Source organism: Rhamphochromis sp. 'chilingali' (assembly GCF_963969265.1).
Source record: "Rhamphochromis sp. 'chilingali' genome assembly, chromosome: 12".
NCBI lineage: Eukaryota > Metazoa > Chordata > Actinopteri > Cichliformes > Cichlidae > Rhamphochromis > Rhamphochromis sp. 'chilingali'.
Genome location: NC_137939.1, coordinates 9080930 through 9104189, shown reverse-complemented (window position 1 = coordinate 9104189; position 23260 = coordinate 9080930). Strand labels below are relative to the sequence as shown.

The window sequence follows — 23260 nt, the reverse complement described above, 5'->3', positions numbered from 1 at the left end:
TCCAAATCCTTTTTACAGCCACTTTGTTCGAGATTATCCAGATTATAAATTTCCTCTCCAAAAATCTCTCGTCAGGTGATAACTGGTGACCAGCTGGTGGTGATCGAGCGGGGCGTCCTGATTCGTCGAGCCGAGCTGTCTCACGGCGGGGTCTACCACTGCCAGGTGGAGGAGCACGGCTACCACTGGACTGCGGTCACCGTGCGCCTCGCTGTTTGGAGCCCCTCTGCCAATCGCCTCCTGGCTTCCTGGTCGGCCTCGTCCTATCAGAGCGCCGAAACCCAGCCGTGGTACGAGAACGTGATGGCACTGATTCACCCCGGAAACCTTGGCCAGCACTGCAAGGCTCTGGGATACCGCCCTCCACGCAACCACCATCGCCATGGTGACACAAAGGCGGAGCTACACAAGGAGAAAGAGAGGCACAAGCATGGCGGGGGAAGAGGAGGAGGAGGAGGCGGCGGAGGAAGAGCAGCGGGGAGGAAGAGCAGGAGCAAGCCGCAGCAGAGGGCGCCGAGGAGTGCTTGAACGCATCCACGAGCGGGGGGGCAGATTTTCAGTGACTTCAACAACTACACAAACACGCAAACACACACACACACAAATGCACACATGTACACATACACAGTTAACTTATACACTGAGACACACACATACTGTATGTACAGAGACTACTTCATGCGCATGCACTTATCTACAAACAAACATGGCGTCCTTTCATTATAGAGACAAACAAGCTAAGCTACACACGAGTGACTGAAGTATGTACAGGATCTGGACAGCGAGGACTGTTTCACCGGGACAAACGACTGTATGAATGAAAAGGCTTAGGTTGCATCGCATGTTGAATGAAGGATAAACGGCATGCCTAAATCCCTAAGTTTGACTGACTCTGAGTCATGACAAGGACATTTGATTGGATTCTTTAGATTTGGACGCTCTACAGAGAGAGAGAAAAAAAATAAAAACAAAAATCCAAGTCTCGTTCCAGAAGTCGATTTTAAGCATTTGGAAAAATCATCCAAACCGTCTGTCCCGAAAAGGACCATACTTGTGGTTTTGCATGTTTTTGCCCATTAATTAGGAATCACAGCTATCCCTCAAAACAGAGCAGATGTTTTTTAGATTGATTTCCTACCTTCCAGGCAAAAAACTGCTTTCCATTTATTTTGTGATGTGGAAAGAGAGACATTTTTTTTCAAAGTCATGTTCTTGAAGTTGAAGAAGTACTTTTTTTCCCAAGTACTTTGCAAAACAATTATTGCGCTTCAATTTCAAGGACACTCTTTCCTCTGGAATACAGGAATAAATTTTCAAACTGCTTCTTTGTTGTTGGAAAGAGAACAGAAGTTGACAGAAGGGCAAATATGTATTTGCTGAAAGGCTGTCAAATACCATTCAAATGTCATTGGAACCCAATGAAACAGCACAAAAAAGAAAGCTGTCAAACTGTTCTCTGTAGTGAAGAGTTGTTCATCTTAAAACTTAGTATGTACGGCAGTGATACATAATGAAAAGGGCTAAAACATCCAAAACAAGCTGTTAGTGATCAAGGTAACAGTTTAATTCTGCAGAAACTTTGATTATTTTTATTTTGAGCAGCAGCAAATAGCACTGATGAGTTTTAATTTTCTTCACTTAATGGATATATAACATATAATCCTTCAGGCAGTTTCCCTACAGTAAGGGCTTTGTTGGTTTCTTCAGATAGGTGGGGTCTGACCACGAGATGACTGACTGCGACCATGAAGATGAAAGGCAGAGAAAAAGCATGGCGACGGCTTTGATGAGGTTACAGATCAGCTTTCCCAGGACATTAGTGCTCTGTGTTGCAGCCGTGCAGACCCGCTACAGGAGATGTTTCCATTATGTTCTCCTCAGTGTTTGCTTCTGCATTGCTGGCTCGGTTAAGACTCACGGGCATAAGCTACCATTGGTTTTGTGCCACGACACAGAGAGCGGTTTGGTTTAGGTGTGGAAACAAAGTGAACAAAAGAAGGAAAAAAAATGCTCCGTGCTGTTTAAAGTGTTGGTTGAGTGTATCTGGAGTCCCACGTGTGGACGTTGTACAAATTTAGGAAAAAGGTGCAGACACGTCTGAACATCAACTCCAACAGAAACTTCGCTTTGACATTCAGAACTGAGTGTCGTCCGCTGGTCTGAAGTAGGGCGCTTTCAAGCTTTCTATATATTCAACATCTATTAGGTTATTGTTTAATAAGTTGAGAGTGAATTTTAAAAGATTTTCATTACAACATGAACAAGAGGATCAAACTGTAAACCGAACTAGAAGAAAACTCTGTACAGAAATGCATGTTTCCCAACCTGTTGGTGAATTTCAGTGGATTAGACTAACACAGAAGAGTGGAGCACATTATTGCAGGTTCTGCAGCCCCAGCTGGTAATGACATCTGACTGTAAATTATGAAGCAGGCCCAGCGGATCATAAAGAAGCCTTTATTATACCAAGCTGGAACTGGAGAAAGTGCTAAACAGGACTGGCGTCAAATGGACTCTGGCCAGTGGGATTTGAGTGACTTTGTGAGGCAGTAAATTGTGATTTGTTCTTAAAATGTTAAACGAACACAGCTACTTCCATCTCTAATTAACTTCCTTCTTTGTGCTATTTATTATTTTAATCTGGTGTGAGACTACTTCTTTGAGGAGTTGTGATACTTTTTTGACATGAGTGTCTTTGTTGTTCTCTCTTTGTACGTATGTCTGACGTCCAATTGTTACCAGTTGATGTACCTTCCCACATTCACCAGTGGAAATGTTTTTATTTTCGTTTTTTGAATCTTGTCTTTCGTATTGGCATCGAAAGGAAGTGCTGCTTCAGTCTGAGGCAGTGGGAACTAAATGTGCATTTAAAATATGATATTTTTTCTGCTTGTCTTCTCGTTGTTGACGTTTCCCAGAACACTGGATGCAGACTAAAAGTTCCAACATCAAGCCTGAGCTCAACAGTACTGCTGTTGTGTGTGGCTCACATTGCATGAGTTCTAGTTAAATCATAGAGAGAGAAAGGTGTAGCTAAAGGACAGAGGGAAAACTTACTAAATTAAAACTTAATCGAATTTTATATGCTATACTGGAAGAACGAGCATTACATGCATGGTTAAGCCCAATAATAACAGCCTCAAAGTTTTCCCTTATTTAATATCATCCAGCAGTGGTGATACTGAGCACACATTACTGACGGTAATGTGCGCTGCTGGATCCCAGTCTCTTTGCTGTATGCTTCGTCTCTCTATGTGGGTAAGGATCTGTGTGTCTTTTTGTGTGTTTGACATTAATGGGATCAGATTTAGAGTAGCTGACAGGGCTGTGTCAATAAATCTTCCAAACGTGGAACTCTGCAATATATTCGAGATATTTTTTGATGCTATAAGAAGAATGTAGCATCAACACAAAGCACAGAGAGCCCACAGATAATTAATATGGGTTTGGCTTCTTGGTGTCTTGGCTCTTTGCTTCTTGGCTCGGGCCACATGAAAGAAGTCACAGCACTGAACTAATTCTGAGTTTAGTTTATAAGGGAACGTGTGACACTGAGCAGCTGTCCAAGTGTCACGCAGCCAATTCTTAAAAATGAAAGTGTGTGTGAGAGTGTAACGCTGCAGCTGTAATCTAAAATGAAATCAGGATTTGGCCTGTTGTTAAGCTGCTGTTTAAAGTCGTTTAGAGTCGAATAGCTTACTGCTAAATTATTTTGATTGGTCACACAGCTGGTTTTCTAGCAGATTTTCTGTGCTCATGAAAATTGGAAATATTTCCCTGAAATATGTCCAGAGCAAGCAAATAATCATCATAACATAACAGGACTAAAGCTTTGATTAATTCAATTTCAATTTAGTTGTAGCTAAAGTGCCAAATCAGCATAACAATTGCCTCAAGGCACTCTATATTCTAATGTAACGATTCAATAATAATAGAGAGAAAATCTCGACAGTGGGACAACCCTCTGTGATCAAGCACCTGGTGACAGTGGCAAGGAAAAACTCTTTTAATAGGAAGAAACCTCTGGCAGAACCAGGCTCAGGCAGCGGCGACCGGTTGGGGGAGTGAGGGAAGGAAGACAGCATAAAAGTCGTGCTGTAGAAGAGGGCCAGAGATTGTAGCTTTCTCGTCACATAATATTGTATCATTTATCAGTTATCATACTGCCGCTGAAGCTGCTGAATGCTAACACTACAATCACTTATGTATTCTATCACAGATTTAAAGCTCTTCTAATTAGCCATTGTTGTGCACGCCCGTTGTTAAGAAAACATGCAGGATTTCTGCCCAAATGGCTATCCATTACTGCAAAAGAAACTACGATAGAATCACAAATCACAATACATAACAGCATTTAATAGAGCTGAGCAATTGAACCATAATCAGGTCAACTGAAGCAAGTGCCACTAGCTAGCTAGTTTAGCTTAGCATAAAGGTTAAAAAATAGTGGCAGTGCAGCTAGCCTCTCAAACTGCAGTTTGTTATATGGACATTTTACCCCAGAGACCCATGCAGATCATAAATATCGGCTCGAATTCTACTCAATAAGAAAACACACCCTCAGTCTAACAAAGCAAAGCTTTCAAATCTATTTTTCTTGCTAATTTCGACTGCTCTTCGGGTTATTTGAATTACTATTCAAGAGATCCAGAAACATTAAAAAGATAAACCTAACTATGCTTGTAATGACCCTGCCTTGTGGATATTGTGTGTATATATATATATGAATGTGTAACGTGTATATTTTATGTCGGATCCCATCTCTGCTGAAAGTTCTCTGCAGAACTCCAACGAGACATTTTTATGGAGGACCATCTTAAACATTTAATGCTTTTCCTGTAAGACGAGGTGCAGAGCTGCTCCTCGTTCATTACAATGGCCTCACTCTGTTATGCTGTATTTACATCTGAGTGCCAACATTCGTCTCTTGTGATTTTCCAGAACGACTTCTCTGCAGACAAAATGAAACTGTCATCACATGATCTCCTCTCATGTGCAGAGACTTTGTTTTTCTTTTTGTAAATATGTATAAAGGTCTGCTTTCAAATGAGCTTGTGTCTTGTGGTTTAGCGTGCCTATACGAAAAATATCCATATTCTGAGCTACACACCGATCCACACATTTTAGTGCAGGATGAACAAAATTTACAGCAACACGGGCACCTTTGCACTTTCTTTTTCAGCATTTTTTTTTAGAATGTGTTTTACAGAGTTTACAATATAAAGCTTTTACTTGTAAATTATATAGTTTGCAAGGGTCAATTATAAGTAATGGAAAATCATTTAAACCGTGTCCTAAACCCCAGGGGTTTCAGCCTTCTTAGGACACGTGTCCTTTAGAAGCATATGGGCAGATTTGGACACTGAGCGGTGCATAGTTGTATTACAGGCATTCATTACAGCTATGCTATTTTTCATGCATTCTGTCCATCACCGGTTTCACTCCAAAACAGTAACATACCGTTCAATACCAAATCACCATCTGTCTCTGCCAAAGCGACCACATACACTACTTTCTCATCAAATGATAAACAACTGGTATGCTGAGTAATCTGATTGGCGACAGATGCGTTCCAGTCGTGCTCAACATCCTTGACTTTGCTTGTTTCTGCTGTTTGGAAAACTTCTGATAACAGAGAGGTCAAGAACTCTATCATAGAAATAGAGAACTGTGCATTTATATGAAGTTAGTCTATTGTAATCCTGTGTTTTGTTAAGAAATAAACATTCTCTTTCCAGTGTTTTTACAAACCTCTACTGGATGACAAAGTTGTGATTCCATAATTATATTTCATTTGGTTTCTTATTAGGCTATACATTAAAGGCAAAAGGTATCATCTGGCTCTCATCAGCGATTACAGTCTTTTCGAATACATCGTGTCGATTTACTCACGTCATGTTATAAAACAAAACAAAACAAAAAAAAACCCTATGAAGGACTCTGTGAAGTGGAACTTTTAGAAAACGCTTTTTGTTTTGGCATGCGAGCAGCTGAAACTCACTCTGATGTGACTTCATCTTCTAACAAAACATTTAGACAAAAGTTTTCATGTTCTTGTGTGGCAGAATATCAGTTTGGCTCTCTTTTATGTTTCTGAACAACAAAAACCTTTTTTGCCATTCGTAAGTCAAAATTGTCTCAAGATTTTAACAGCTTAAGGTTGTTGGTTTTTTTTCAATTTTGAGTTATTTTTTCAGATGTCAGATGCAGTCTTCGGACCTGCTGCAAGGTCTTTGTTGTTTTCCTGGATTACTCCAGCACTTTGATTCAAAGTTTCATACTTTGAGTTCCTTTTATACACGGGGTTCCCAGGAAAATGCTCATAATTTCACAATTTTTAACTTACCCAGTGAAATACGTCAAGATCTAGAAGATAAAGTGTCATTCTTTTTGTTAAAGACAGAGGATGACCCATAATGACCTCTGATGTTTCTTTGTCATGGCAAAATTAGTCCTTTGTATAACACTTAAAAATGTAAACGTTCAGTGACAGCTGGCTGAAAAGGTTAGCATGCTTATGCACAAACATAAGTTGCTGATGATGGAAAACACTGATCAATAACTGTCAGCATGTCTTATCAATGTGAGCATATCAGCATGCCGTCAGTAGAATTTAGCTCAGAGTGCCATATTAGAGTTTCACATGGCTGATAAGGAATTTGTGAAGCTTTACTAAACAAATGCAGAGTGTGCACAGTGCACCACAGTGAACAACCAGCAGAGGAAATGCATGATTCTCATGTACAGTTAATATAGAATCGCCAATTAGCCCAAATGTGGGAGGATCTCTTGCAGATGTGCAAACGACATCTAGAAAGACCCCAGACTGGATTTGAATGGGGGGCTTTCTTGCCGTGAGGTGACAGTGCTAACCACCACACGCAAATTAGACTCCCCGTGTGACCGATATGGTGACAAGACATGAGACATGTGGTGACATAAATGGCTTTGCGTTTATTGGTATTTGCTGTTTCCTTCAAGGGCTCAATAAAAACAGCATGCTTGGGAAATGTACCAAAAACTAGTGCATGCTTTAAAAAAAAATTCTCAGAAGGGGAAACTTTAGAATTTGCCACACAGAATGACTCATCTACTTGTCTGGCTTTCCCATTGGTTGGTGACCAGAAAGACGTCTTTTCACCATTTCGCTCATAAAAGAGTCTTTTTAGGTGTAATAAGGGGGTTGTGCACTTCACCACAGTATCCCATTCAGTGAAGTTCTCATGCTGAATAAAATTGTCTGCTCAGGCTTCAGATTAAATTTTCCAGCTAACTGCCACTGATGGTTTTCTGGAGTGACTCCACTGGAGCTCTAAGGACTCCACGGTTGTTGGAAACGCTGGCATTATCACAGATGCCTCTGTTTGATTATGTCTTCTACTTTGTCTTGCACTTACCCGATCTGCCAGACTTTCCAAAATGCTCTGAAGCTGCCTCGCCAAAAACACAATATCTCTCCTATGTAACAGCTGTACCTAAATATGTCCATGTTTGTGATGGGTTTCTAAGCACCCTTATAGGATCCCTGGCCTTTAGTGCCTCACTAAAAGCTAGTCATATTTTAATTCAGTTCTCATTTTGTCCTAAACCTGACCGGCTTTGACTAGTTTGTTGGCATCTCGATAGACAGCAAGTCGAAGGTAAATTGAACAACAAGGGAAAATGTAACTAACCTGTGGAAGAAACTAAACACAAAACAGGGTCTCTGTGTTCACAGTTTAGTGATAAATGCCAGCCACATCTCACCTGTGTGCTTCACAATGAGTGTTATAACCTTATACTCACCTGCGACTTCGTTAGCAACATCTTGCCAGTACTGGGTTGAACCTCCTTTTGTCTTCAGAGCTTTATAATTTTTTTAATGGCTCAGATCCAACACAGTGCACAACACAGCTCTGTTGGATAGAAATCTGGTTACTGTGGAGGGTGTTTGAATGCAGAGAATTTATTGTTATCGTCACTGACTGTGGTCATAAAAGGATGAACATGGTCAGCAACAGTAGTCAGACAGGCTGTGCCATTTAAACTCTGCTCAGGTAACTAAGAAACTATCCCCCACACACCTCTAAACTACATGTACATCACTGATACAAGGTAGGACTGATTAAAGCTTTCATGCTGTTTCTGAAATTAAGACTCATACGTTTTCAGTCTCATATTGCCCAAGTTTTGTAAGCAAGTGCAAACTGTAGCCCCAGTTTCCTGTTCTTAGCTGACAGAGTGGCACCCACTGTGGTCTTCTGCTGAAGTAGCCCAACTTTTTGAAGGTTTGATGTGTTGTGCATTCAGAGATGTTCTTCTGCATTCCTTGGTCATAATGTGTGAGCTTTGTGCCTTCCTATCAGCTCAAAGCAGTCTGGACATTCTCTTCTGACCCCTGTTATCAACAAGGCATTTTCAGCCAGAGAACAGATATTCTCCGTTCTCTGGAAACCCTCAAGATGGTCACTTGAGAAAGTCTCTACATCTCTACAAGTTGCAGCAATATGACTGGCTGATTAGACATTAAAACGCAGTTTAACAGGTGTACCTAATGAAGTGTCCATGGCAAGTGTATTAACCATCCAGCCATGTTTATTGTTAACAGTTTACCAAGTTTTATAAGCACCATTTGCTTCTTGATAACCAGATGTTTGCATTGGTTTGCAAATTAATTATTAAACTGCTAACCCATTTACCGTTGTAAACTGTGAAAAAGTTTAATTAACTATGAATTCATGAATTTAATTATTTGCATAGAGTCAAATCACAAAAACAGTCACTTCAAGGCACTTTATATTATGAGGTAAAGACCCTACAATAATACAGAGAAAATGCCAACAATCAGATGAACTCCTAGGGGCAAACACTTGGCAACAGTTAGTAGGAAAAAACAGTTGGGGGCGATGGGAGGATTTATAATTTTCATCTACAGTTTTAAAGTGTTACCCTGTTAAAGTTTATGTCTAAACTGAACAAAACTGAATAAATTCAGCTGCAGTTTTGGTTGCCGTGAGCAAAAATTGCCTCACATGAAGAAGAGCAGATTTAATTCAAGTCATCTGAAGAGCACAGTTGTCTTGCCCCTTGAGTATGGATGTAATTAATATCTGTGACTTGTGGGATAATGATTTACAGGCTTTTACTTTCATTTGTGCAACATGCAGTCTCCAGCTTTCATTATGCAAAAACCACATGTGTGTGGAGCCATGTGCCTTCAATTTGCTTTTTTTTATTCCTCGTTTTCCTAAACGGTGCCTTTCTTGTGGCAGTTCCTAATATGCTAAAATAGCTTCTTTGGCATTAATAGCCTTAAAAAAAAAAAGAAACACAAAACCTGGAAACAGTCAAAGTGACTACTAAGTGCTCTACTGGGAAATCCTTGAATATTGGCTTATTTCTAAAGTCTTTTAGTCTTTAGGTAAATTTCACAGGCTTTGATGTTTGTCACATCAGGAGAAGAACAAAATTGGATAAAACAGCTGAATCTTCACCAAGAGACAGGACACAGCTGGCCTGAATGGATGGCTTAGATTAGAAATTATACGAGATCCTCAGATGTGGTGATTGTGTGGTTTTGACTCCTCTCTCCTCCTCTACAGCAGTGTTTGTCATTTCTGACCACATTTAAAGATTTAAGAAGCCACAGACACTGTCCTGACTTCCAGTGTGCAACCAGGCAAAACTGGGGGCCCTTTGGCTTTGTACTTATACTCAGTTACTAATTTTATTTCACCATCTGCTAAAATTATGTCCAATATTCCTAAAAAAAAAACAAAACCCAAAACAAACCGATGTTGTTGTTTTTTAAATGAGGCTTTAGTGAAATAGTGTTTCTGAAACAAATTAGAGCAAACGCAGTGGTGCACATTTTTCTATGATTGCTTATTTACACTAGATTTGGAGATATGTAACTGAAGAGAAGTACAAAGCCAAACCAGTATATGCTGACGCTTGGCCCATGTGGCATGAACATTACAACACATATTGCACCTTCAAGGTAACCAACATTTCAGTTTTTGTTGCTATTGTTCAGTTTATTTTAGTGGACTTGCTTCTTGCTTAGTTGCTAAAGCTCCACAACACTGGGGTGGTTTGGTCATAGGCTATAACTACAGGTAAAGGAGGGTCCACCTCAATCTGTATTTGGCAGAAGAAAATCACCAACAGGTAGCTTGTAGTCGAGGAAGTTTCTTTGCAGACTGGAGACCTGCAGTGTTTGTCTCCATCTGTTGGGGTAAATAGAGAAATGCAGGATTATCATGTGGATAAACGGTTTACTGAGTTTCAGCACATATAGGAACGAAAGGATGCTGATAAACTGAAAACATAAGTACACTCAGAACACAACCGGTTTTCTTTAAAGCAAGGGTGCCAGAATCTGCCTGACAAAGACATTTGTGGTCCATTTGTACATCTGTGGAAACTGTGTTGCTGTATTTTGATACATTTTACAGCTTATTCTGCTGATAAAGACATCTCTCACTGCCATTCATACTAAACCAAAGTAACTAAGTAACAGATTAAATAGAAACAAAGTACAAAGAAGTAACAGAACCTTTATGTTTTATAACAGGATAATCTGAGACATTTTTTAATGAAATTTTACAAATTATTTTTCACATTTAAACCCAAAGAGTCGTGCTGACAGAACTTTTTTTCTTTCGTATAACATATCTATCTATCTATCTATCTATCTATCTATCTATCTATCTATCTATCTATCTATCTATACATACATACATACATACATACATACATACATACATACATACATACATACATACATACATACATACATACATACATACATACATATGTTTAATGATGGCTTTTGCAGGCCGGAACATTTCTTTTGGAACTTGACGCGGAAGGATATTTTCATCGGACTCGGTTGTTGCTTACATCTATCAGGATAGAAACTCCTCAGGTGAGTGTTTTTATCGCCTAACGGAGCTCTGTAGCGCTGCTGTATGAGCCTGTTTGTGGGTAACTGCGAAGGTTAGCACTAAATGTACGTTTTGATGTAGCCGTGTCAAACAATAAAAGCCAGCTGTGAGTGTTCTGGGAGTTGGAGGCCTGGACTGCTAATGTTAGCCGCGCTGCGCTAACGTCATTTAACTGCACTGGCAGCTGAAAGGGAGCTAGCAAGGCGACTCTGACAGCACTACGACAACTTCCTCAGCGCTGGCAGACACGTATGCTTGTCAGGGTTTTTTTTCTTAGTTCCTCTTTGTTTGTCACACAGTAATTTTCGGGCGTTGCTGTCTTAAAATTTGGAAATATAAGCTAATATTAACACTAAGGTAGCTTAGTATTGAGCTAAACCATTTAGTACGACGCCATTTCAGTCTTTATGAAAAATTGTTATGATCCATAAGTGTGTCAGCTAACACCGACGTGTTTAAATCTCTCGAAAATTCTCACAGCAGCCCCCTTCTTCTCACAGTCTAATTGTTTCCATTGTCTTGTACGTCATATGAGAGGTCAGGAGACCAAGCACATTATTCACTTATTCTACTTTTGAAGAGGAGTCAGTGAATTCAGTGGATGTACTCCTCTCCTTTTGTCTGTGGTTGTGCCTTTAGAGTTGTCTCTTTACAGCAGTAACGTAAGTCTCCTTACTCACATTAAGCATTTCTCATTGTGTTTATACGCACTGCTGTTGTTTCTACACATACTTCACTTTCTCATTGTGTTGATGCATTTTTCATTTGACTCTGATTCATGAAAACCAGTTTTTAACACTTTTGGCAGTCAGATTTTCAGATATCACTTACCTTAATGCTGTCTGGTATTGATTTAGTATTTTAAATTATATCAGTTTTAAAGCTTTTTCAACTATAAAGGGAAGAGCAAGGCCAGTTACACACACAGTAATAGCTGCCCTACAATATTCATTGGTGACAGATTGGACGTTGTCGACTGACTTTGCTTGGTTTGGCGTGAAAAACTTTTGTTTTAGTCTTTTGCACAGTTCAGTGTTATGAGAAATGACTTAACTGTTTTGAGAACTGCTTTAGGAGTGGTGAGAACGATGTTCCTGATGCATCGAAGTGATCAAGACAAACCATAAACAGCTGCCATTGTTCAGCTACATGGCAAAATGTAGTTAACCTATTCTTACTTACATTTGATAATGTCCAGTTGTGGTCAGAAATCACAAAGAGATTAACATTTTACACCCAATTCTCGATTTTTCTTTTTTGAAGTTATTAAAGATGTTTGTTGTGTAATCATTCCACTCAGGTAAAAGACCAGTTCAAGGAGATCATTAAAAGCCCAAAATTAAAGTGACATTAATGTCCATTATGATTGTATGCAAACTTTTGTTTGCTTTGCCTTTCTGTTGCATCCCATGTACTCAAAAATCTAGAAAATTCTCTTTACTGCTGTATATGTAAATAATCCATTGGATAAAATTCATAGGTTCTACCCACATCATCAGGCCCTAATGATGGATATTTGACCCCCTGACTCGTGTTTCTCAAGTACGATCTGGCCAAACCATTGAATACTCAATACTGTAGCAAAAAATGGCATTGAATGCTTGGTCAGACTCTTGACTTTGTTTACGACTTTTTTGATCAAACATTTTCTAATGTACTTTAGTGTTTAGCGCTGATGATTAAGGAAGGATAAGGGGATGAGATGGGTTCATGTTTTTAAAAAATGGTTTGTATGAAAAATGTTATTTTGGTATGTGGGAAAACCCTTTTAGCTCATGGTAAAACCAGTTAATTTAATTATAGATTTAAAAGGCAGAGTCACTTCCAGGTTTCCAGTAATGTTCTTTCTTTGTAATCAGCAGGCGGAGGGATGAGTCTCTCCCCTGTGATTGGCACAGAAGTGCCAGAAACGGCAAACGGGGTAGCGACACCTGTTGCACTGGAGAATGGCCCTCAAGCTCCGGTCTCAGTGAAATGTTCAAGTAGAGTACCAGGTACCGGGGAGGCATCTGTGGATGAGTCCCACATGCACACAGAGAACCATGCTGATGCTAATATGGAAAACCTAGTTCACCATGGGAAAGGCCACTTGGACACAGAGATGGACATGAATGAGAGAACCTCTAGCTTATCATTACAAAGCCCTGAGGAGGCAAACCCCTCCCTCCCCACGGTGACAGGCACAGGAGAAACAGATCTAGGATCCAAAGACATTCCTGATGAAACCTCTAAGACTGTGGACCCTGCTGATGCAGTTCTTCTGTGGGACTCAGCATTGCACAGGCAGTCCAAAGACTCGTATCAGCAAGGACACCCAGTCACCACAGAAAGGCAGCAGACAGAAGCAGAGACTGCGGATGGAGGCTCCAACAGCCAAGAGGAGGATGTAGATGGAGAGACAGAGAAACAGGATGTGGAGGAGGATGAGAAGAATGAAAACAAGTTGGAGAATCAGCGCGCCGGAAGGAGAACAAAGGTGGAAGTGAGTGGAGTGCCGGATTATTGTTCTGACATTTCAGGTTTATTAGATTGTGTGTACCGAAGAGAGAATGATGTCAGCAGATGTAATGAGAACTAAAGCCAGCGCAAATAAATGTAGCTGAGTCATCAGAACATGACCTCTTTCAGACAAATTTCAGTAGGATTAAAATAAAGTGCAGCGTGCTGACTATCAATGATTGACAAGATGATTGTCGTTATTTTAGAGTGAATAAACCTAAGAGTGAGAAAAGAAGCCGTCTATCAAAGAAAAGCGTGGCCACTGTAAACGACAGGAGATATGTGTAGCTCCACATGGTTCAGTAAATTTTCTCTACTTTTTTTATTTTTTATTTGTTCTCCAAAATTTCCAGTCTTCACAACGCTACTCATCTTCAGCCCCTGGTCCGAGTACCTCCACCTCTTCTTCTCCTCCACCTCCTCTTCTTTCTTCAGATGATACCCCTTGCCCTCCTCACATCATGGCCCAGGTCTGGGTTCGCAATGTGCGGGGAATGCAGGACAGCAAGAGCCTGGATGAAATTAGTCAAGCGTGTGGAGGTAGATGTGCATCTTCCCGTGGTCTGGCTTTTTCTTCGTGTCTTTTCTAAACTGAGAAATGTAGAAAATCTTTTTCTGTAAAGCACCAGAGTGAAGTAAAAAGAAGTGGAATTTGTGACATTGTTTAACTTTTCTTCCACGTTGAACTGTGTTATTGACTATCGACAGTGTTTTGTAACCACAAGTTGTTGATATTGGTTGCAGGTGGTTCAGGGGCTCGAGGAGGGGGCAGAAGTGGCCAGTCAGAGGGCCGAAGGGCCACCATCTCCTCGGCTTTGGAACTAGAGGGTACAGTCAGTCATGATGGAGACCTGACTAACTTCATCACAAAAAACCTCGAGCAGAAGATCAAAATGAGCTCCAAGCCTAGTCTGGACTGCAGTGACTGTGAGTAAAGAGTCAGAGGAATAATTGACATTATTCAAACACAGTTTTTCTCCCTTTTTTTTTGTAAATTATGAAAACATTTTGTATTTCTTTATTAGTTTTTTATTCTAAGTGCAAACAGAAGAAACATGCATACTGTATGTGTGGACTGTATACAGTTTGTGCTGGTGTAGAGGACATGTAGATAGAGCTCTTTCATGACTGCTTGTACTCCTGCTGTAGAATATGGCATTTCAACAGGTTATTGGTATTTGTATAGCTGGTGGGACTGAACTGCAGTGACAGTTGTCTTCTTTAAGATTCACAGCCTGCTCCTCCTTGCAGAGGCAAACACACCCAGTCAGTGACTAGTCATCATTAATGCATTGCTTAGACCATAATAAGTAAATTGGAATTGAGGTACTAATTTAAGCAAATTAATTGCCATGGTTGGTTATCCTATTATGAACTGGCTTACTTGAATCCCTTAATGGCCTGTGGGGTCATTCAGTGACAGTTGATCAAGTGCATACAATCTGATCGGTGCAACTCAGATTTGCTTGAGAAAAGAATTCCACGGTAAAGACAGATGTGGTGATATATGTGTGAGTGTGGACTCTAAGCTGTATGGTTTACAGCTCTGTGTGGGCAACATTCAGACCTAAAGAGACAAGTTTACTTATAATGATGATTGCTTGATTTCACTAAAATATTTAGCTGTTAGATCTCTGATTGTAGATTTTACCTCAGGCAAACAAAGGCAGGTGCAACAGATTTATGTAACAAGAATAACTGTCAGACAAATTCCATTTGATCTTTTTTACAGGTTTTACTGGTTTGAGCCGTTGCTCATGTCGAGGTTGCTGGGTCAGAGCTCTGAATAGTTTTAGCTTTGGTGTCTTTTCCTTTCTTAGCTACTTTATAATGCCCATGTTCAGCTGGGTGTGGTTGATATAAGTGTCTGGTTAGGTTTGATCCCCACCCCCCCTTTACAGTTTACTTTAGCAAACTTTGTGTCTTCACTCACAGTGAAAAGCTTCCACGCTTCACAACATGGTAGCATATGGCTGTCAATGTGCGCATGACTGTTCGTGTGCATCGCTGTGCATGTGTTGCCCATGCATAAACCAGACCGGTTCATGCATGGGACATTCCCGAGTCTCACCAACTGGAACTCGTCAGAGCAGAGAAGACTAAAAAAAAATCATCCTTTTCTGGTCCCTGGCCTATCGATCGATGCATCTCTAGTAAATGTATAATTTTTCCTCCGTGCACGCAATAGCTGCAGTTGACTGGTTTGTCGTTATCACACAATGTTAATGCGGTACAAGCTAAGCAATTCATGCAGTCGCTATTTTTTTAAGTTATTTATTTTACTTTCTGTCTCAATAGATTGAGTGAAAAATCATGTGACTGACTCAAGGAAAGATGTGTTTATTCAGTTAGGAAGTGCACCATATATACAGATCGTTACAGTTGAAGAGTAGTTAAGTGTTGAAACATCACTTGCTGCAGCAAATAATGAAATAAAGCAAAGCTAAAAACGTGACTAATGTCAGTGATGGTGCCAACATGAAGCAACAAGCCATTCTAACAGGTAGATACTCTACACTGTGTATGAATCAGGTTTATCCTGTCTTAGTGATTCTTACGTACTCAGGAAATGTTTCTGCATTAAGCTTTATGCTCATATCATTGAGAACAGTGTGGGAAATCTCTAAAAGTTACACTTTTGGTTAGTGAAACCCTCCACCAGTGCTTGTTTCCCTTCAGAGTCCTCTCTGCATAAGATTTTATAAGCGTAATAATTAAAAGGTGATTTTGTTCTTCCCCTCTCCTCATCTTCCCATTTTCCTGTGTGATTAAATTAGCCTAAGTCTGAGCTGTGGGGAGATGATGGAGACCCAACCCCAGGAGAAAAGGTTTTGTTTCTTTTTCCTCAAAATCCCACACGTGTGCCGCTGTCTCAGAAATTAAATCATCTATGTAGGTTCAGCAGGTCGACCTGGCAGAGCTTGTGCATTAGCAGCCATCCGTCTTGTCAGATTTTGCTGGAGTAAGACACAGAGCCCCTGCCCTTCACTCAGAAACCCCCCTGGATGAGAGTGTCAGCTAAACTGGCCTTTCAATTTAAACACAGGGCCACAGTCAATATGTCCTCTGTGGCAGCTCATTCTCTCTACCTGCTGATTCAATTAAGATTGATGACGCACAGACCTTGTTTAGACTGAAGGGATTTCTTAAAGGTCCTGCCACAGCCCGACAGAAACTTTTCAGAGGTTGAAACTGTTTTTGTTTTTAAATTCCAATTTATTGACTGGGGTTTGTTTAATCCAAGGTTTAATTACTCATGGCACTCTTGGCTAAGTGTGTAATTTGTTTCAATTTCTGAGAAACAGTCAAATAAAAATGTTTCATTTTATTCAGTGTTTCTTTTTTTTTCCTTCCTCACTGTAGTTATAGTTTAATTTTGCACCCCACAGGTCCGACTAGAATTTGGTTCACTGCATTTCACTCAGAAGGCATATGCTTATCTCCTCCTCCAGTGTCCATAATTTTGCACTTTATAGATAATTCTGCTAATGGCTTATATAAAAAAGTATATTCTATATTAGCTATTCTATATTGTATATCTAATTTATGATGACTCTCACTAGCGGACTGTTCGGGTCCTATTTACCGAAGTCGAGGGTTGACACGGCGACCAGCGGATATACCACCCATTGATCCCACCGTCCTTTTGGACCTTCAGAGACACACCCAGGAAGTGGCACACAGTGTGGAGGTGATGATGCGGAGCCTCAATGGAACCATCCAAAATGTGAGTTTTAGTAGTTCTTTCTTCAAATCACCCTGTTTATGCTGTCGTCTGAGTCAGAAGTGTAACACGTACACGTTAGGGCTGAACGATATATCGCATTTGCGATAATATCGCGACATGATCAAGTGCAATTTTCTAACCGCAAAGGCTGCGATTATACTCTGGACATGTCCAAATTCATGGGCTGCATCCTCCTGAGGCCGCATTTGTAGACCGATTACGTCACAGCGACGTGCCGAAGGCTGTCCAAATTACTACCATATCCCAGAATTCATAGCGCGGCCCAGCCAAACTCCAGTTTCCAGCAATGGCGGCCGCTACTAAGTTTTAAAATTACTCATACTAATCTTTCTGGGTCACAAAATAAACTTTTAACATATTTTCAGGCGAGAAAGTAGTTGTGTAAACATCAAATATCTGCTCGGTTTATCAAGATATCCCATATTTGCAAAAGTGCTTCGACGTTTTCAGAGGCGTCTGCTACCCACCAGCTCGACAGCTAGCCGGGAGCTCGAGGGTTACTGATGCGGCCGAGAACGGCACAACTCCCGGCACATCATTTTCAGATCACCGCGGACTTTCGCTGCTCGGGTTAAACGTAATATATAAGTCACTTAGACAACCTAAAAATGTTATTGTTGGGCTTTTTTCAGTGTTTTGTTTGTTCGTGAGTAAATCGGTTTGGCTGAGATTAAAGTTATTAGATTAGATAAAATAAAACTTTATTAATCCCCCGGGTGGGTTCCTCCTTGGTTTTCACACAGCTGACTAAACGTCAAACAGAAAACTTATTAAACAGAAGTATGAGACAGTCGAGAATTTACACCAGTGTCTGGTTATATTTTAGATAGCAAGAAGCAGACGGCCGAGTTTATTAAACTCCACCGAGACAGCGGTGACGCTAATCAGAAGGCTAGACCGTCCAATTTCACGCCTTTAAATTTTAAAGGCGTGTTTGTGTGTGTGTTTATACAATTGCTATTATGTTTGCACTTTATGTGTAATGTTACTGACTGCAGAGATCAGTAAGATGTGTGTATTTTTTATTTATTAGTTTTATTTATTTAATATTATTTTTTTAATTGAATGACTGTCTAGTAGTTCACAGATGTCGAAAAACTGAGTGTGGTAAAGCCACTGATTTTGTTTATGTATATTTCTGCAATCTGCACATTGTACTGACTTTCATTTTAATGTTTACACCAGGGTTCCTTGTCAGCACTTTATGCTCAGATGTTTGTAAGCTAAAAATAAACTATTGTGTATGTTCAAATATACTGTTGTGATTGAAGTAGTTAAATAAAAATGTCAGTCATCAATTCATGCATCACCTCATGTCATCATAACAGAGGTCTGTCTTCCAGGAAAGAACAGTTTAAAATTAATGTAATATAGTATTGGCCATACTATATGATGTATTGCTTGTCTTTGTTTAATAATACAGAAGACAAAGACCTTAAAAAATAATCGCATATCGCATCGCAATCGCAATATTGGGGCAAAAAATCGCAATTAGATTATTTTCCATAATCGTTCAGCCCTAGTACACGTCATTGAAGTCTGTGTATTACGTAGTAGTTTAAGGTGAGGATGGGTGTCACAGATGTCAGCTGAGAACAGCATTGCCTGGTGATGAGTCTCGATTTCTGCTTTGGGTTCAGACGGTAGGGTCAGAATTTGGCATAAACAACATAAAAGCTTCCTGCCTTCCATCAACACCTCATATCACAAGTTCACTGTTGTCACCAGATATCAATCCAAAGAGCATCTTTCACATCATGGATGTGCAACCAACAAATCTGCAGCTGACTTTGTGATGCTTTCATGTTGACATCAATGTTCCCAGCACCTTGTTGAATCTATGCCATTAAGAGTTAATGCAGCTCTTAAGGCAAAAAGGGGTCTAACCCTGTAATAGCACTGCTGAGGGTGTATGTAGATATATTGCAGGGTCTTCATGTTTTATGTTACTATTTTATTTCTCCCCTTTTGTTTTTGTGCTATTCTTTAATCTCTCTCTTAACCATCTCTTTTATGCAGATGACAGCTCTGAGTGTGGGGTATATCCAGACCTACAGAGACTCAGTGGACAGCCTGGGAGAGTCTGTAGATATGAGTATAAAGGTGACATGTAATTTCTGTTCCTTTCACATAATGTGACAAGTAAAGATTGCTGTTTGCTGGGTCCACCAGAGCATGCATTATGAACCTTTACTACCTAATTAGCTAAATAATAGTGATAGCCCAGCTTATGTCATTTTGCAGGATTTTCCTTGGACACGAGTTTTGTTTATGGGTTTGGATTTTGGATTGTAGTCGCTACATGATAGGTCACTTTACAGAAATATGATTTAACATAAGGCATTCCTAACTTGTGAACCTGAAAAGAAACTGTTAATGAGGAAAAACCTTAAATTAGGACCACAGTGGGAAACCCCCTCACATTATTTTTTTTAAAGTACAAATTATTCCTTTTCTGATAAATTCTGTCGTCCATGTTTTTGCCTCCACAGGGCATGTATACACTAATGGCTCGCTGCGAGGAGTTGGATCGTTCCATGCAGCCCATACACAACCTGGCTACGCAGATACGCGATATCAAACGCACCCTTGACACTCTGGAGGCAATTTGCAAGTAACACCATAAACAAACATCCCAGATGCAAAGGTCTAGCATCAGGCGCATGTGTGCAACCCACCCACCCATGTGCAGGTAGCACGCACACACATACTGCAGCGAAGACACCCGTGGAGTCTGGGAACTGTTGCTGCTCGGCATGTTGGATTATTGGCACTCCTAGTTCCTCTGGACTGGCTTAGACGTTCCTCATGTTTGTGTTGTGAGATCTCAGATGAACTGTGCTTATTTCGCTCTTCAGGCTGAGCTTTTTCCTTTTCACAACATTTACGCTATCCAAGTTGTCATGAAACAAAATCTCACAAATTAACCAATTTTAGAGACACTTGTACCGTGGACACATGCACATGGACAGATCTTTAAAGAAGGTGGGATAATGGGCTCTTTTTTTGTGTTTTGTTTTTTCACTTCACTGTCTAAAAGGAGTGAGTTGGTCTCCGTCCAGCCTGCTTGGTTCAGATTGCACTAACCTCTGTTCCCCACATGGAGGTGATGTTTCGTTCTCCGTCTCTCTGCCACTGGAGAGGCAATAATAAACTGCTCAGAAGGCGGTGACTTTTGCACAGGAACAGAAAGTCTATTTTTTAATCTTATGCAACAAGGGTCAGATTCTTTCACTGCAAGAGAAATTACAGTTGTGTCATGTCTGTTTGTCCTTACGTGTTTTGTGTGTTTTCAGTTTCCTCAGCATGCGTGCTTGTTCAAAAACACTGAAACTTTGTGCCACTGGGAACCAGTACAGTCCGTACTCTGTCAGTGCAGTCCAAGATGATGTTGAGTACATAACTGGAAAAATATGTTGTGCAGCCTTCGCAGTGGCTTTAAATATTACGTGTAAGATTAACAGCTTCAGGTATTTAATTTCCTTTGACTTTTAGATGCCATTTATAAGGCTGGATACTGACGTTGATCTCCTGATTTTAATTCTTCATTATTCAGCTGCATCACATCTTGAGAACCTAAATTCTTACATCCTATAAAACTGTAAAACTAAGTAAAGTGCATCTGATGGGCTAAATTGTAAAACACAATCAAGGGGCAGCATAATTGTGCGTAACTTAAAAATAAAAGCATTGTAACTTTGAGCACACGCAGGACTGAATGTCTCATCTCATTCTCGTTAGCACTGTTTGTGCTGAGATGGCTAGCTTACATTAGCAACCCAAGAGACTGACTGGATTAAGTAAATTCATGACTTGCGTGCCTCCATAACTTGTAGCCAGAGATAACATCTCATCTTGTCATCAAACACAAACCAAGGGCTCAGATCAGTGTGCAGTCTTCTTTTTTTCAGTCTGTCCCCCTCATGATTATAGTCGTGACTCAATGTGGCTTTATAAAACAAGATTCATGTGCACATTGTGACAACTCTATTTCCAAGGTTTAAACACTTTACACTCTATGCAGCTCTGACTGAAACCACTTAGAAAAATTAACCACTGCAGCCACACAAAACTGAGAATAACGAGAAAAAAAAAAGCGAAGATTGATTTCCAGTGAAATCTAAAGCTGTTGAAAGTCTTTTTATTTCCAGGCGAGTAACTACAAAAACACTGCTCAGTGTCATTAATTGTATCGTGTTTGGTTAGGTTCCTGTTCACCCAATTTAAAGAAATGATTTATGCATTAGAATTTGCTCCATTCAAAAACACATTTTAAATCCATTAAACTGCTCTTGAATGATTGTGAGGGCTTTGCCAGCTTTGGACTTAAATCAGCTGCTAAACGTGGTGAATGACTCAAGTTGGAGGTTTTGTAGCTTTCTGTTTTACTTTGGTGAAGATGGGTACTTTTGCATTTAATAAATGTGTTTGAAACATGGAAAATCAAATGCTAAAAATTAATTTTGATTCACAGTTCTGACTTTTGATTGCACCGAAGGGTTGGAGAGAAATTACTCAGACAGCAGATAAACTGTTGTGCAACTTTTTATAATGTCAGCACAGTGGACACAGTGTTACAACAAAAAAGAGCTACGGCCTGTGGATGTGAGCTAAGGTGGTTTACTTAAGCATTTATTAATTTACCCAATGATAAAGCCAGTGAGTGCAGCGTCGCCCTGCTGTTGTTCCCAGCCTTTCTTAATTTAATGAAATGTCTGCTGTAATTGCACTTGTAGGATTAATCTAGATCAGAGTATGTGTTGAAGATCTTCATTCTAAGAGCGAACCTTATTATAGATGTCATTTGGAATGAGGAGTCTTGTTTTGGTTGTCTTACACTGGACTCTGCATACATTTCTGTCAGTAGCGTTTCAAGATTGATCCAAACCAAATACTGAAGTCATTTTTAATCTAAAATGTTGTCTGAGCAATACTGTAAGCAAGGTAAGTATACATTTTAATCTTGAACATAATATTGAAGCTTAATTCAGCCATTAAATCACTTTCAAACATCTTTACGAAGTGTCATATGTGGATGTGGAGCTCAGAGCAGCGCATTAACTCTGCAAAACGTGCCCCTCTATGTCGCTCTGCACTTGTTATCATCAGTGCGGTAAAGATCAAACCAAAAAATACATTCAATTGGTTATGATGGCTGTTTGTGTAAAACTGCTCTTTGGTTTCTTAATTACGTCCCTTGAACCTCGTTGGAAAGGGTTTTAGCCAGGAAATTTTATTAAAATTTCAAGGTATATAGTAAAGTTAATATTCATCCAGGTTCCCTCAGTTATACTGACGTATACCAGTACATGTGTGTAAAGATGTAAATGCTGTTTTGTAGGAGAGTGTAAAGTAAAAAAAAAATGTTACTGGAAGACTTGATAGATATTTGAGGCAAGAGAAACATCATAGAGCTGTGATGTAAGAGAGGAAATGTCATTTTCTTGTTTTGTTTTTTAAATTCTGTTTTACAATCAGAGGCACCTGTGTACATATGATCTCTTTCTGTAACTAAAATGATTTAGATACCTTTGTCTTGACTGTATATTTTATTGAAAAATAAATTTACAGAAGCTGCAAAAAACCCAAACATTTGGAGCTTTTTTTTAACAGAATACCACCTCCAGTATTCTGTTACAGTCCTGTGATTAAAAATGAATCTTTACTGCTGCCAGAGGAGTGTAAGTAGCAGTCAGGAGGAAAGACATCAGCAGTGAAGTAAAGTAAAGAAGCAATTGTTGCTGCCCATCAGTCTGCAAAGGGTTAAAAAGCTACTTGCGAACAATTTAAAGTCCATCATTCTACAGTGAGAAAGATTATTCACCTTCCCACGAATGGACGTCCCAGCAGATTCAACCAAAGTAGCTGTGTGATATGTTCTGACTCAGACTCTACAGGCCTTAGTTAACATCTTAATTTTTCAAGTTCATGACCCCACAGTTAGAAAAAGACTAATCAGACTTCTGGAACAATGTCCTTTGGATAGACCAGATCGAAGTGGAGATGTTTGGCTATAATGCACAGCACCACATTTGGTGAAATCCAACCACAGCATACCCATACCTACTGCCAAGCACGGTGGTGG

The 23260-nt window shown here is 39.9% G+C and overlaps 2 protein-coding genes across 8 annotated transcripts in view; both read left to right on the top strand.

Annotated features, from left to right (window-relative positions):
• Positions 1–5360, top strand: part of sema3h (sema domain, immunoglobulin domain (Ig), short basic domain, secreted, (semaphorin) 3H) — a 65126-nt gene extending 59766 nt beyond the window's left edge. For 3 of the 4 annotated variants that reach the window (XM_080898543.1, XM_080898541.1, XM_080898540.1), the window contains one exon: positions 76–5360. In XM_080898543.1, coding sequence (XP_080754669.1) covers positions 76–528 — 453 coding nt within the window. In that variant the 3' untranslated portion in view covers positions 529–5360. The remainder of the gene's footprint in view (positions 1–75) is intronic. The other variant, XM_080898542.1, reaches the window with a different exon arrangement.
• Positions 5361–10817: 5457 nt separating this feature from the next.
• borcs6 (BLOC-1 related complex subunit 6) lies at positions 10818–22778 on the top strand. 4 transcript variants are annotated; one of them, XM_080898449.1, is made up of 7 exons: positions 10818–10909; positions 12788–13410; positions 13781–13967; positions 14172–14354; positions 16991–17154; positions 19195–19278; positions 19668–22778. In XM_080898449.1, exons 2-7 carry the CDS (start codon positions 12799–12801, stop codon positions 19791–19793), a joined length of 1356 nt encoding a protein of 451 aa, XP_080754575.1. In that variant the 5' UTR covers positions 10818–10909; positions 12788–12798; the 3' UTR covers positions 19794–22778. The 4 variants fall into 4 exon arrangements, with proteins under 4 accessions (XP_080754575.1, XP_080754576.1, XP_080754578.1 ...); XM_080898450.1 differs by having other exon boundaries at positions 10863–10909; positions 12791–13410; XM_080898452.1 differs by lacking the exon at positions 10818–10909 and adding an exon at positions 10962–11590 and having other exon boundaries at positions 12791–13410.
• The last annotated feature ends 482 nt before the right edge of the window (positions 22779–23260 follow it).

Excerpts from the sequence above, each read along its gene's own strand:
- borcs6 (XM_080898449.1), top strand. The coding sequence starts at position 12,799 with ATGAGTCTCTCCCCTGTGATTGGCACAGAAGTGCCAGAAACGGCAAAC. Across the intron at positions 13,411-13,780 it reads GAAGGAGAACAAAGGTGGAA|TCTTCACAACGCTACTCATC; the intron begins GTGAGTGGAGTG and ends CAAAATTTCCAG. Across the intron at positions 14,355-16,990 it reads TAGTCTGGACTGCAGTGACT|CGGACTGTTCGGGTCCTATT; the intron begins GTGAGTAAAGAG and ends GACTCTCACTAG.